Source organism: Pseudochaenichthys georgianus, unplaced genomic scaffold (assembly GCF_902827115.2).
Source record: "Pseudochaenichthys georgianus unplaced genomic scaffold, fPseGeo1.2 scaffold_806_arrow_ctg1, whole genome shotgun sequence".
NCBI lineage: Eukaryota > Metazoa > Chordata > Actinopteri > Perciformes > Channichthyidae > Pseudochaenichthys > Pseudochaenichthys georgianus.
Genome location: NW_027263354.1, coordinates 1 through 12522, shown reverse-complemented (window position 1 = coordinate 12522; position 12522 = coordinate 1). Strand labels below are relative to the sequence as shown.

General features: G+C 46.7%; 1 protein-coding gene across 1 annotated transcript in view; it reads left to right on the top strand.

Annotated features, from left to right (window-relative positions):
* LOC117444403 (G-protein coupled receptor-associated protein LMBRD2B-like) overlaps positions 1 to 12516 on the top strand; it is a 32601-nt gene extending 20085 nt beyond the window's left edge. Inside the window, 10 exon segments of the mRNA XM_034079994.2 lie at positions 1325 to 1394; positions 1396 to 1536; positions 1870 to 1944; positions 5648 to 5761; positions 7239 to 7422; positions 7636 to 7817; positions 8792 to 8925; positions 9417 to 9522; positions 9697 to 9794; positions 11978 to 12516. Of these exon segments, the coding sequence (XP_033935885.1) occupies positions 1325 to 1394; positions 1396 to 1536; positions 1870 to 1944; positions 5648 to 5761; positions 7239 to 7422; positions 7636 to 7817; positions 8792 to 8925; positions 9417 to 9522; positions 9697 to 9794; positions 11978 to 12110 (1237 nt within the window). The 3' untranslated portion in view covers positions 12111 to 12516.
* Positions 12517 to 12522: the final 6 nt, after the last annotated feature.

The following is a 12522-nucleotide window of genomic DNA, read 5'->3' as shown; positions in this document are numbered from 1 at the left end:
TAGCCAAGCTGCAGACCGTCACCATGCAGAAGGTAGTGCAGATGAGCTAACGTTAGCCTAGCTGCAGACCGTCACCATGCAGAAGGGAGTGCAGATGAGCTAACGTTAGCCTAGCTGCAGACAGTCACCATGCAGAAGGTAGTGCAGATGAGCTAACGTTAGCCTAGCTGCAGACAGTCACCATGCAGAAGGTAGTGCAGATGAGCTAACGTTAGCCTAGCTGCAGGACCGTCACCATGCAGAAGGTAGTGCAGATGAGCTAACGTTAGCTTAGCTGCAGATCCTAACTATGCAGAAGGTAGTGCAGATGAGCTAACGTTAGCCTAGCTGCAGACATTCACCATGCAGAAGGTAGTGCAGATGAGCTAACGTTAGCCTAGCTGCAGACATTCACCATGCAGAAGGTAGTGCAGATTAGCTAACGTTAGCCTAGCTGCAGACCGTCACCATGCAGAAGGTAGTGCAGATGAGCTAACGTTAGCCTAGCTGCAGACCGTCCACCATGCAGAAGGTAGTGCAGATGAGCTAACGTTAGCCTAGCTGCAGACAGTCACCATGCAGAAGGTAGTGCAGATGAGCTAACGTTAGCCTAGCTGCAGACAGTCACCATGCAGAAGGTAGTGCGGATGAGCTAACGTTAGCCTAGCTGCAGACCGTCACCATGCAGAAGGGAGTGCAGATGAGCTAACGTTAGCCTAGCTGCAGACCGTCACCATGCAGAAGGTAGTACAGATGAGCTAACGTTAGCCTAGCTGCAGACCGTCACCATGCAGAAGGTAGTGCAGATGAGCTAACGTTAGCCTAGCTGCAGACAGTCACCATGCAGAAGGTAGTACAGATGAGCTAACGTTAGCCTAGCTGCAGACAGTCACCATGCAGAAGGTAGTACAGATGAGCTAACGTTAGCCTAACTGCAGACAGTCACCATGCAGAAGGTAGTACAGATGAGCTAACGTTAGCCTAGCTGCAGACAGTCACCATGCAGAAGGTAGTACAGATGAGCTAACGTTAGCCTAGCTGCAGACCGTCACCATGCAGAAGGTAGTACAGATGAGCTAACGTTAGCCTAGCTGCAGACCGTCACCATGCAGAAGGTAGTACAGATGAGCTAACGTTAGCCTAGCTGCAGACCGTCACCATGCAGAAGGTAGTACAGATTGAGCTAACGTTAGCCTAGCTGCAGACAGTCACCATGCAGAAGGTAGTACAGATGAGCTAACGTTAGCCTAGCTGCAGACCGTCACCATGCAGAAGGTAGTGCAGATGAGCTTACGTTAGCCTAGCTGCAAACCCTCAGGATTATCAGGTGGTTTCCTGTGTGCAGGTACGAGCTGCAGTCCATCGGGATCACGGCAGCGAACACCTGGGGTCTGTTCCTGCTGGTCCTGCTGCTGCGGTTACGGGCTGGTGGAGATCCCCCGGTCCTACTGGAACTCGTCCAGACACGGACACCTGCTCATCAAGACCTACTTCAAGGCCTCCAAGCTGATGACGGAGAAGGCCGACGCTGAGGAGAACCTGGAGGACATCATGGAGGTGGGTCCGCTAGTCTCTCTTTCTTTGGGTTACCTGTCCACATCTTGTCCTTTCGTCCTCTCCTCCTCTTGTCCCTCTCGTCCTTTCGTCCTCTCCTCCTCTTGTCCTCTCCTCCTCTTGTCCTCTCCTCCTCTCGTCCTTTCGTCCTCTCTCTTCTTGTCCTCTCCTCCTCTTGTTCTCTTTTCCTCGTTCTCTCGTCCTCTCCTCCTCTTGTCCTCTTGTCCTCTTCTTGTTCTCTTGTGCTCTCCTCCTCTTGTCCTCTCGTTCTCTTGTCCTCTTGTTCTATTGTCCTCTCCTCTTGGTCCTCATTAGCTGACTCCTCTCTCTCTGCAGGAGGTGAGGAAGGGCAGTGAGTCGATCAAGTACAACCACCCTCTGAGGAAGTACATCGATACAGTTCTGAGGAAGGTGAGTCTCTCTGGACATACTCAGATGTCTCATGTTAAGACAGGTGTCTCATGTTAGGACAGGTGTCTCATGTTAGGACGGGTGTCTCATGTTAGGTCAGATGTCTCATGTTAGGACGGGTGTCTCATGTTAGGACAGATGTCTCATGTTAAGATAGGTGTCTCATGTTAGGACAGGTGTCTCATGTTAGATCAGGTGTCTCATGTTAGGACGGGTGTCTCATGTTAGGACAGATGTCTCATGTTAAGATAGGTGTCTCATGTTAAGATAGGTGTCTCATGTTAGGACGGGTGTCTCATGTTAGGACGGGTGTCTCATGTTAGGACAGGTGTCTCATGTTAGGACGGGTGTCTCATGTTAGGACAGATGTCTCATGTGATAGGTGTCTCATGTTAGGACAGGTGTCTCATGTTAGGACAGGTGTCTCATGTTAGGTCAGATGTCTCATGTTAGGACAGGTGTCTCATGTTAGGACAGGTGTCTCATGTTAAGACAGGTGGCTTATGTTAGGACAGGTATCTCATGTTAGGTCAGGTGTCTCATGTTAGGTCAGGTGTCTCATGTTAGGACAGGTGTCTCATGTTAGGACAGGTGTCTCATGTTAGGACAGGTGTCTCATGTTAGGTCAGGTGTCTCATGTTAGGACAGTTGTCTCATGTTAAGACAGGTGTCTCATGTTAGGTCAGATGTCTCATGTTAGGACAGGTGTCTCATGTTAAGACAGGTGGCTCATGTTAGGTCAGGTGTCTCATGTTAGGACAGGTGTCTCATGTTAAGACAGGTGTCTCATGTTAGGACAGTTGTCTCATGTTAGGACAGGTGTCTCATGTTAAGACAGGTGTCTCATGTTAGGACAGGTGTCTCATGTTAGGACAGGTGTCTCATGTTAGGACAGTTGTCTCATGTTAGGACGGGTGTCTCATGTTAGGACAGGTGTCTCATGTTAAGACAGGTGTCTCATGTTAGGTCAGGTGTCTCATGTTAGGTCAGTTGTCTCATGTTAGGACAGGTGTCTCATGTTAAGACAGGTGTCTCATGTTAAGACATGTGTCTCATGTTAGGTCAGGTGTCTCATGTTAGGTCAGGTGTCTCATGTTAGGACAGGTGTCTCATGTTAGGACAGTTGTCTCATGTTAGGACGGGTGTCTCATGTTAGGACAGGTGTCTCATGTTAAGACAGTTGTCTCATGTTAGGTCAGTTGTCTCATGTTAGGAGAGGTGTCTCATGTTAAGACAGGTGTCTCTTGTTAAGACAGGTGTCTCATGTTAGGTCAGGTGTCTCATGTTAGGACAGGTGTCTCATGTTAGGTCAGATGTCTCATGTTAGGACAGGTGTCTCTTGTTAGGACAGGTATCTCATGTTAGGACAGGTGTCTCATGTTAGGTCAGGTGTCTCATGTTAAGACGGGTGTCTCATGTTAGGACGGGTGTCTCATGTTAGGACGGGTGTCTCATGTTAGGACGGGTGTCTCATGTTAGGACAGTTGTCTCATGTTAGGACGGGTGTCTCATGTTAGGACAGGTGTCTCATGTTAAGACAGGTGTCTCATGTTAAGACAGTTGTCTCATGTTAGGTCAGTTGTCTCATGTTAGACAGTTGTCTCATGTTAGGACGGGTGTCTCATGTTAGGTCGGGTGTCTCATGTTAGGACGTTGTGTCTCATGTTAGGACAGGTGTCTCATGTTAAGACATGTGTCTCATGTTAGGTCAGGTGTCTCATGTTAGGACGGGTGTCTCATGTTAGGACAGGTGTCTCATGTTAAGACAGGTGTCTCATGTTAAGACAGTTGTCTCATGTTAGGTCAGTTGTCTCATGTTAGACAGTTGTCTCATGTTAGGACAGGTGTCTCATGTTAAGACAGGTGTCTCTTGTTAAGACAGGTGTCTCATGTTAGGTCAGGTGTCTCATGTTAGGACAGGTGTCTCATGTTAGGACAGGTGTCTCATGTTAGGTCAGATGTCTCATGTTAGGACAGGTGTCTCTTGTTAGGACAGGTATCTCATGTTAGGACAGGTGTCTCATGTTAGGACAGTTGTCTCATGTTAAGACAGGTGTCTCATGTTAGGTCAGGTGTCTCATGTTAGGTCAGATGTCTCATGTTAGGACAGGTGTCTCTTGTTAGGACAGGTATCTCATGTTAGGACAGGTGTCTCATGTTAGGACAGTTGTCTCATGTTAGGACAGGTGTCTCATGTTAGGTCAGGTGTCTCATGTTAGGACAGGTGTCTCATGTTAGGACAGGTGTCTCATGTTAGGTCAGGTGTCTCATGTTAGGACAGGTGTCTCATGTTAGGACAGGTGTCTCATGTTAGGTCAGATGTCTCATGTTAGGACAGGTGTCTCTTGTTAGGACAGGTATCTCATGTTAGGACAGGTGTCTCATGTTAGGACAGTTGTCTCATGTTAAGACAGGTGTCTCATGTTAGGTCAGATGTCTCATGTTAGGACAGGTGTCTCTTGTTAGGACAGGTATCTCATGTTAGGACAGGTGTCTCATGTTAGGACAGTTGTCTCATGTTAGGACAGGTGTCTCATGTTAAGACAGGTGTCTCATGTTAAGACAGGTGTCTCATGTTAGGTCAGGTGTCTCATGTTAGGTCAGGTGTCTCATGTTAGGACAGGTGTCTCATGTTAGGACAGGTGTCTCATGTTAGGACAGTTGTCTCATGTTAGGACAGGTGTCTCATGTTAAGACAGTTGTCTCATGTTAGGTCAGTTGTCTCATGTTAGACAGTTGTCTCATGTTAGGACAGGTGTCTCATGTTAAGACAGGTGTCTCTTGTTAAGACAGGTGTCTCATGTTAGGTCAGGTGTCTCATGTTAGGACAGGTGTCTCATGTTAGGTCAGATGTCTCATGTTAGGACAGGTGTCTCTTGTTAGGACAGGTATCTCATGTTAGGACAGGTGTCTTATGTTAGGTCGGGTGTCTCATGTTAAGACGGGTGTCTCATGTTAGGACGGGTGTCTCATGTTAGGACGGGTGTGTCAAGTTAGGTCAGATGTCTCATGTTAGGACAGGTGTCTCATGTTAGGACAGGTGTCTCATGTTAGGACAGGTGTCTCATGTTAAGACAGGTGTCTCATGTTAGGACAGGTGTCTCATGTTAGGACAGGTGTCTCATGTTAAGACAGGTGTCTCATGTTAGGACAGTTGTCTCATGTTAGGTCAGATCTCTCATGTTAGGACAGTTGTCTCATGTTAGGACAGGTGTCTCATGTTAAGACATGTGTCTCATGTTAGGTCAGGTGTCTCATGTTAGGACAGGTGTCTCATGTTAGGACAGTTGTCTCATGTTAGGACAGGTGTCTCATGTTAAGACAGGTGTCTCATGTTAGGTCAGATGTCTCATGTTAGGACAGGTGTCTCATGTTAAGACGGGTGTCTCATGTTAGGACGGGTGTCTCATGTTAGGACGGGTGTCTCATGTTAAGACGGGTGTCTCATGTTAAGACAGGTGTCTCATGTTAGGTCAGGTGTCTCATGTTAGGACAGTTGTCTCATGTTAGGACAGGTGTCTCATGTTAAGACAGGTGTCTCATGTTAAGACAGGTGTCTCATGTTAGGTCAGGTGTCTCATGTTAGGACAGTTGTCTCATGTTAGGACAGGTGTCTCATGTTAGGTCAGGTGTCTCATGTTAAGACAGGTGTCTCATGTTAGGACAGGTGTCTCATGTTAAGACAGACCTGATGTGTCCTCAGTGTCCCTTGGACTACCAGGAGAAGATGGGCAGGAACATGGACGACTACGAGGACTTTGACGACAAACAGAACACTTACCCCAGTGAGAAGAGCCTGGTGAAGCTGCACAAACAGGTGAGACACAGGTGAGACACACAGGTGAGACAGACAGGTGAGACACACAGGTGAGACACACAGGTGAGACAGACAGGTGAGACACACAGGTGAGACAGACAGGTGAGACACACAGGTGAGACACACAGGCGAGACAGACAGGTGAGACAGACAGGTGAGACAGACAGGTGAGACACACAGGTGAGACAGACAGGTGAGACACACAGGTGAGACACACAGGTGAGACAGACAGGTGAGACACACAGGTGAGACAGACAGGTGAGACACACAGGTGAGACACACAGGTGAGACAGACAGGTGAGACACACAGGTGAGACAGACAGGTGAGACAGACAGGTGAGACAGACAGGTGAGACACACAGGTGAGACACACAGGTGAGACAGACAGGTGAGACACACAGGTGAGACACACAGGTGAGACACACAGGTGAGACACACAGGTGAGACAGACAGGTGAGACACACAGGTGAGACACACAGGTGAGACAGACAGGTGAGACACACAGGTGAGAGAGGTGAGACACACAGGTGAGACAGACAGGTGAGAGAGGTGAGACACACAGGTGAGACACACAGGTGAGAGAGGTGAGACACACAGGTGAGACACACAGGTGAGACAGACAGGTGAGACACACAGGTGAGACACACAGGTGAGTCAGACAGGTGTGACAGACAGGTGAGACACACAGGTGAGACACACAGGTGAGACACACAGGTGAGACACACAGGTGAGACACACAGGTGAGACAGACAGGTGAGACACACAGGTGAGAGAGGTGAGACACACAGGTGAGACAGACAGGTGAGAGAGGTGAGACACACAGGTGAGACACACAGGTGAGACACACAGGTGAGAGAGGTGAGACACACAGGTGAGACACACAGGTGAGACACACAGGTGAGACAGACAGGTGAGACACACAGGTGAGACAGACAGGTGAGACACACAGGTGAGACACACAGGTGAGACACACAGGTGAGACACACAGGTGAGACACACAGGTGAGACAGACAGGTGAGACACACAGGTGAGACAGACAGGTGAGACACACAGGTGAGACAGACAGGTGAGACACACAGGTGAGACACACAGGTGAGACAGACAGGTGAGACACACAGGTGAGACAGACAGGTGAGACACACAGGTGAGACACACAGGTGAGACAGACAGGTGAGACACACAGGTGAGACACACAGGTGAGACAGACAGGTGAGACACACAGGTGAGACAGACAGGTGAGACAGACAGGTGAGACAGACAGGTGAGACACACAGGTGAGACACACAGGTGAGACAGACAGGTGAGACACACAGGTGAGACAGACAGGTGAGACACACGGGTGAGACACACAGGTGAGACAGACAGGTGAAACAGACAGGTGAGACACACAGGTGAGACACACAGGTGAGACACACAGGTTCCTCCGGTTCATCTTGTCTTCAGGTCCCTCCGGTTCATCAGGTGTGTGTGTGTCCAGGTGATCTACGCTGTCCAGAGGCACAACAGGACCCAGGTCCAGTGGCAGATCCTCCTCCAGCAGGCCCTGCACTTGGAGGACGTGGCCAAGAACGAGAGCAGTTCCGCCCACCAGTTCCTCCACAGCTTCCCGTCCTCGGAGCCCCCCAGCTGGGTCGGCAGGTACCTGTACACCCCCACTGCAGGTGAGACACTGACCAGCTTCCTGCCTCACCTCAGGAGGGGTCACACCCAGTTGATTAACTGTGTGTGTGTGTGTGTGTGTGTGTGTGTGTGTGTGTGTGTGTGTGTGTGTTGTGTGTGTGTGTGTGTGTGTGTGTGTGTGTGTGGTGTGTGTGTGTGTGTGTGTGTGTGTGTGTGTGTGTGTGTGTGTGTGTGTGTGTGTGTGTGTGTGTCAGAGTGGTACTGGGAGTGCCTCCTGAAATGCTGGTTCTACAGGTGTCTCTCGGTGGTCCTCAGTGTGTTCAGTGTGTGTGTGGTCTGGTCTGAGTGCACCTTCTTCAGCACCAGACCCGTCCTGTCCCTGTTTGCTGTCCTCATCCAGCTGGCCGAGAGGGACTACAACTACCTGTACATCCAGGTGAGAAGCGCACGCACGCACACACACACACACACACACACACACACACACACACACACACACACACACACACAGTGTTCGGTACGGTTCGGTACAACAAGGAAAAGCAAAAAAAACGTCCCAAATGCATAATTCCAGGTTTGTTGTTATTTATGTTTGAACAGTAGAGCACGTTTCAGTTTAAAAATAAGGAACATTTTGAATAATTAACTGCATTAAACAGTTACAACAAACCATACACAGCACCACACACACTCAGATGGCCATATCATCTATAATGGCTGATGTCAAACTAAAAGCTTCAATAAGCTGTAAAACTAAAAAGAATGTCTTGAAAATATTACATCATAAATAATAAGAAAGTGTTTCAAGAGCAAAGTCGTTGAAAAACATATGCCAAAAGCTTCCGTTATTGATGTTGGTCTCTCGGCTCTCGTGTCTCTTGGCTTCTTAAATCTGGGTGATGCCTTCTGATATGATTTAGCATGTTTGGCGTGTTCCCATTAGCATACCGCACCGCTATCGAACAACGCCGACACACCGTCCTCGTCCGATCCACCACTCGTCCGATCCACCACTCGCACAGCTCATCGTTGTTGTAGTCCACAGGGAACCCGACATGTTCCCACAGCTGATTTAAGAGAAGCAGGGGGTTCTAGCTCCTGTGAGTTATCTGAAATCGCCATACTAACTTTTCTTCTTCTTGTATTTTGTTCGTTTTGTTGTTGTGTTTCTTCTTGTTCTTCATTTGTTGTTTAAGGGCGGCTGGCAAACAGCTTTTAGGCGCAATACCGCCCCCTGGATTATATATAGTGTAGTGGATACTGCCCTGAATGACAGACTTTTTACCACTCGTTAAAAAAAAGGCGTATTCGTCGTGTGACTGCATGTGCCGAACCGTGACGGTACGGGACGAATACGGATATCGTTACACCCCTAGTGTGTGGTGTAACAAAGTGTCCCCCCTCCACCAGGTGGCGTGTTTCCTCACCATCTCCTTCCTGTGTACCTGTGTGTACTCCACGGTGTTCAGGATCAGGGTCTTCAACTACTATTACCTGGCCCCCCACCACCAGACGGACGCCTACAGCCTGCAGTTCAGCGGCATGTCAGTATATATACTTTATATATTAATACACATTATATACTAAACCATCTGCATACAGCCTGCAGTTCAGCGGCATGTCAGTATATATACTTTATATATTAATACACATTATATACTAAACCATCTGCATACGGCCTGCAGTTCAGCGGCATCTCAGTACTTTATATATGAATTAGTCATTGTTCCAATGATAATAAACAAACATTTGCATAAGGCATATTTGTCCACTCATATGTTGATAAGAGTATTAAAAACTTGAAAAATATTCCTCTGAGGAACATTTAGAACAGATAAAAAATGTGCGATTAATTTGCGATTAATCACGATTAATATTTTAATCGACTGACAGCCCTAATATTAATACAAATTATATACTAAACCATCTGCATACAGCCTGCAGTTCAGCGGCATGTCAGTACTTTATATATGCCTTAACACTAACCCTGATATATTAAACCTTATATGTAACTGCTGTTTCTCCTCTCTCGCAGGCTGTTCTGCCGGCTCACCCCCCCCCTGTGTCTGAACTTCCTGGGTCTGATCCACATGGACTCTGCTATCTCTCACCAGCAGAAAGAGCAGACGGCCTACACCTCAGTGGGTCCTCTACATACACATATATACAAATATATATATATATATATACATCTATAAACATTAATATTAATCATATTGATCCACATGGACTCTGAAAGACCCCCTACACCTCCGTGGGTTCTAACTAACATAATAATAACACGGTGTTCCTGTTGGTTTGACTTCCTGTTTCAGATCATGGGCTCCATGCGTGTTCTGTCTTTCATCGCTAACGGGTTCTACATCTACTACCCCATGCTGATCGTCATCCTCTGCATCGCCACTTACTTCAGGTACTTTAACTACTTCCTGCTTCAGGTAACCTCCTTTAACTACTTCCTGCTTCAGGTAACCTCCTTTAACTACTTCCTGCTTCAGGTAACCTCCTTTAACTACTTCCTGCTTCAGGTAACCTCCTTTAACTACTTCCTGCTTCAGGTAACCTCCTTTAACTACTTCCTGCTTCAGGTAACCTCCTTTAACTACTTCCTGCTACAGGTAACCTCCTTTAACTACTTCCTGCTTCAGGTAACCTCCTTTAACTATTTCCTGCTTCAGGTAACCTCCTTTAACTACTTCCTGCTTCAGGTAACCTCCTTTAACTACTTCCTGCTTCAGGTAACCTCCTTTAACTACTTCCTGCTTCAGGTAACCTCCTTTAACTACTTCCTGCTTCAGGTAACCTCCTTTAACTACTTCCTGCTACAGGTAACCTCCTTTAACTACTTCCTGCTTCAGGTAACCTCCTTTAACTACTTCCTGCTTCAGGTAACCTCCTTTAACTACTTCCTGCTTCAGGTAACCTCCTTTAACTACTTCCTGCTACAGGTAACCTTCTTTAACTACTTCCTGCTTCAGGTAACCTCCTTTAACTACTTCCTGCTACAGGTAACCTCCTTTAACTACTTCCTGCTTCAGGTAACCTCCTTTAACTACTTCCTGCTTCAGGTAACCTCCTTTAACTACTTCCTGCTTCAGGTAACCTCCTTTAACTACTTCCTGCTACAGGTAACCTCCTTTAACTACTTCCTGCTTCAGGTAACCTCCTTTAACTACTTCCTGCTTCAGGTAACCTCCTTTAACTATTTCCTGCTTCAGGTAACCTCCTTTAACTACTTCCTGCTACAGGTAACCTCCTTTAACTACTTCCTGCTTCAGGTAACCTCCTTTAACTACTTCCTGCTTCAGGTAACCTCCTTAACTACTTCCTGCTTCAGGTAACCTCCTTTAACTACTTCCTGCTACAGGTAACCTCCTTTAACTACTTCCTGCTTCAGGTAACCTCCTTTAACTACTTCCTGCTACAGGTAACCTCCTTTAACTACTTCCTGCTTCAGGTAACCTCCTTTAACTACTTCCTGCTACAGGTAACCTTCTTTAACTACTTCCTGCTACAGGTAACCTCCTTTAACTACTTCCTGCTACAGGTAACCTTCTTTAACTACTTCCTGCTACAGGTAACCTTCTTTAACTACTTCCTGCTTCAGGTAACCTTCTTTAACTACTTCCTGCTTCAGGTAACCTCCTTTAACTACTTCCTGCTTCAGGTAACCTCCTTTAACTACTTCCTGCTTCAGGTAACCTCCTTTAACTACTTCCTGCTACAGGTAACCTCCTTTAACTACTTCCTGCTTCAGGTAACCTCCTTTAACTACTTCCTGCTACAGGTAACCTTCTTTAACTACTTCCTGCTACAGGTAACCTCCTTTAACTACTTCCTGCTACAGGTAACCTTCTTTAACTACTTCCTGCTACAGGTAACCTTCTTTAACTACTTCCTGCTTCAGGTAACCTTCTTTAACTACTTCCTGCTTCAGGTAACCTCCTTTAACTACTTCCTGCTACAGGTAACCTACTTTAACTACTTCCTGCTTCAGGTAACCTCCTTTAACTACTTCCTGCTTCAGGTAACCTCCTTTAACTACTTCCTGCTACAGGTAACCTCCTTTAACTACTTCCTGCTACAGGTAACCTACTTTAACTACTTCCTGCTTCAGGTAACCTCCTTTAACTACTTCCTGCTTCAGGTAACCTCCTTTAACTACTTCCTGCTTCAGGTAACCTCCTTTAACTACTTCCTGCTACAGGTAACCTCCTTTAACTACTTCCTGCTACAGGTAACCTCCTTTAACTACTTCCTGCTACAGGTAACCTACTTTAACTACTTCCTGCTTCAGGTAACCTCCTTTAACTACTTCCTGCTTCAGGTAACCTCCTTTAACTACTTCCTGCTTCAGGTAACCTCCTTTAACTACTTCCTGCTACAGGTAACCTCCTTTAACTACTTCCTGCTTCAGGTAACCTCCTTTAACTTTAACTATATATATATGTATTTGTTGTTCTTTTCTTTTCACAATATCTATAAAGCGTCTTTGAGCACCTGTAAAAGCGCTAACAAAATAAATCTATTATTATTTAACTACTTCCTGCTACAGGTAACCTCCTTTAAATACTTCCTGTTATCTATTGGTTTCAGTCTGGGGACTCGCTGCCTGAACCTCCTCGGCTTCCAGCAGTTTGTGGGAGACAGTGAGATGACCTCTGACCTCATCGACGAGGGCCGCGAGCTCATCAGACGGGGTCAGACTCTACGCTGTACGTGTTATTAACATGTGACCGACTCTACGCTGTTACGTGTTATTAACATGTTACAGACTCTACGCTGTTACGTGTTATTAACATGTGACAGACTCTACGCTGTTACGTGTTATTAACATGTGACAGACTCTACGCTGTTACGTGTTATTAGCATGTTACAGACTCTACGCTGTTACGTGTTATTAACATGTGACAGACTCTACGCTGTTACGTGTTATTAGCATGTTACAGACTCTACGCTGTTACGTGTTATTAACATGTGACAGACTCTACGCTGTTACGTGTTATTAACATGTGACCGACTCTACGCTGTTACGTGTTATTAGCATGTTACAGACTCTACGCTGTTACGTGTTATTAACATGTGACAGACTCTACGCTGTTACGTGTTATTAGCATGTTACAGACTCTACGCTGTTACGT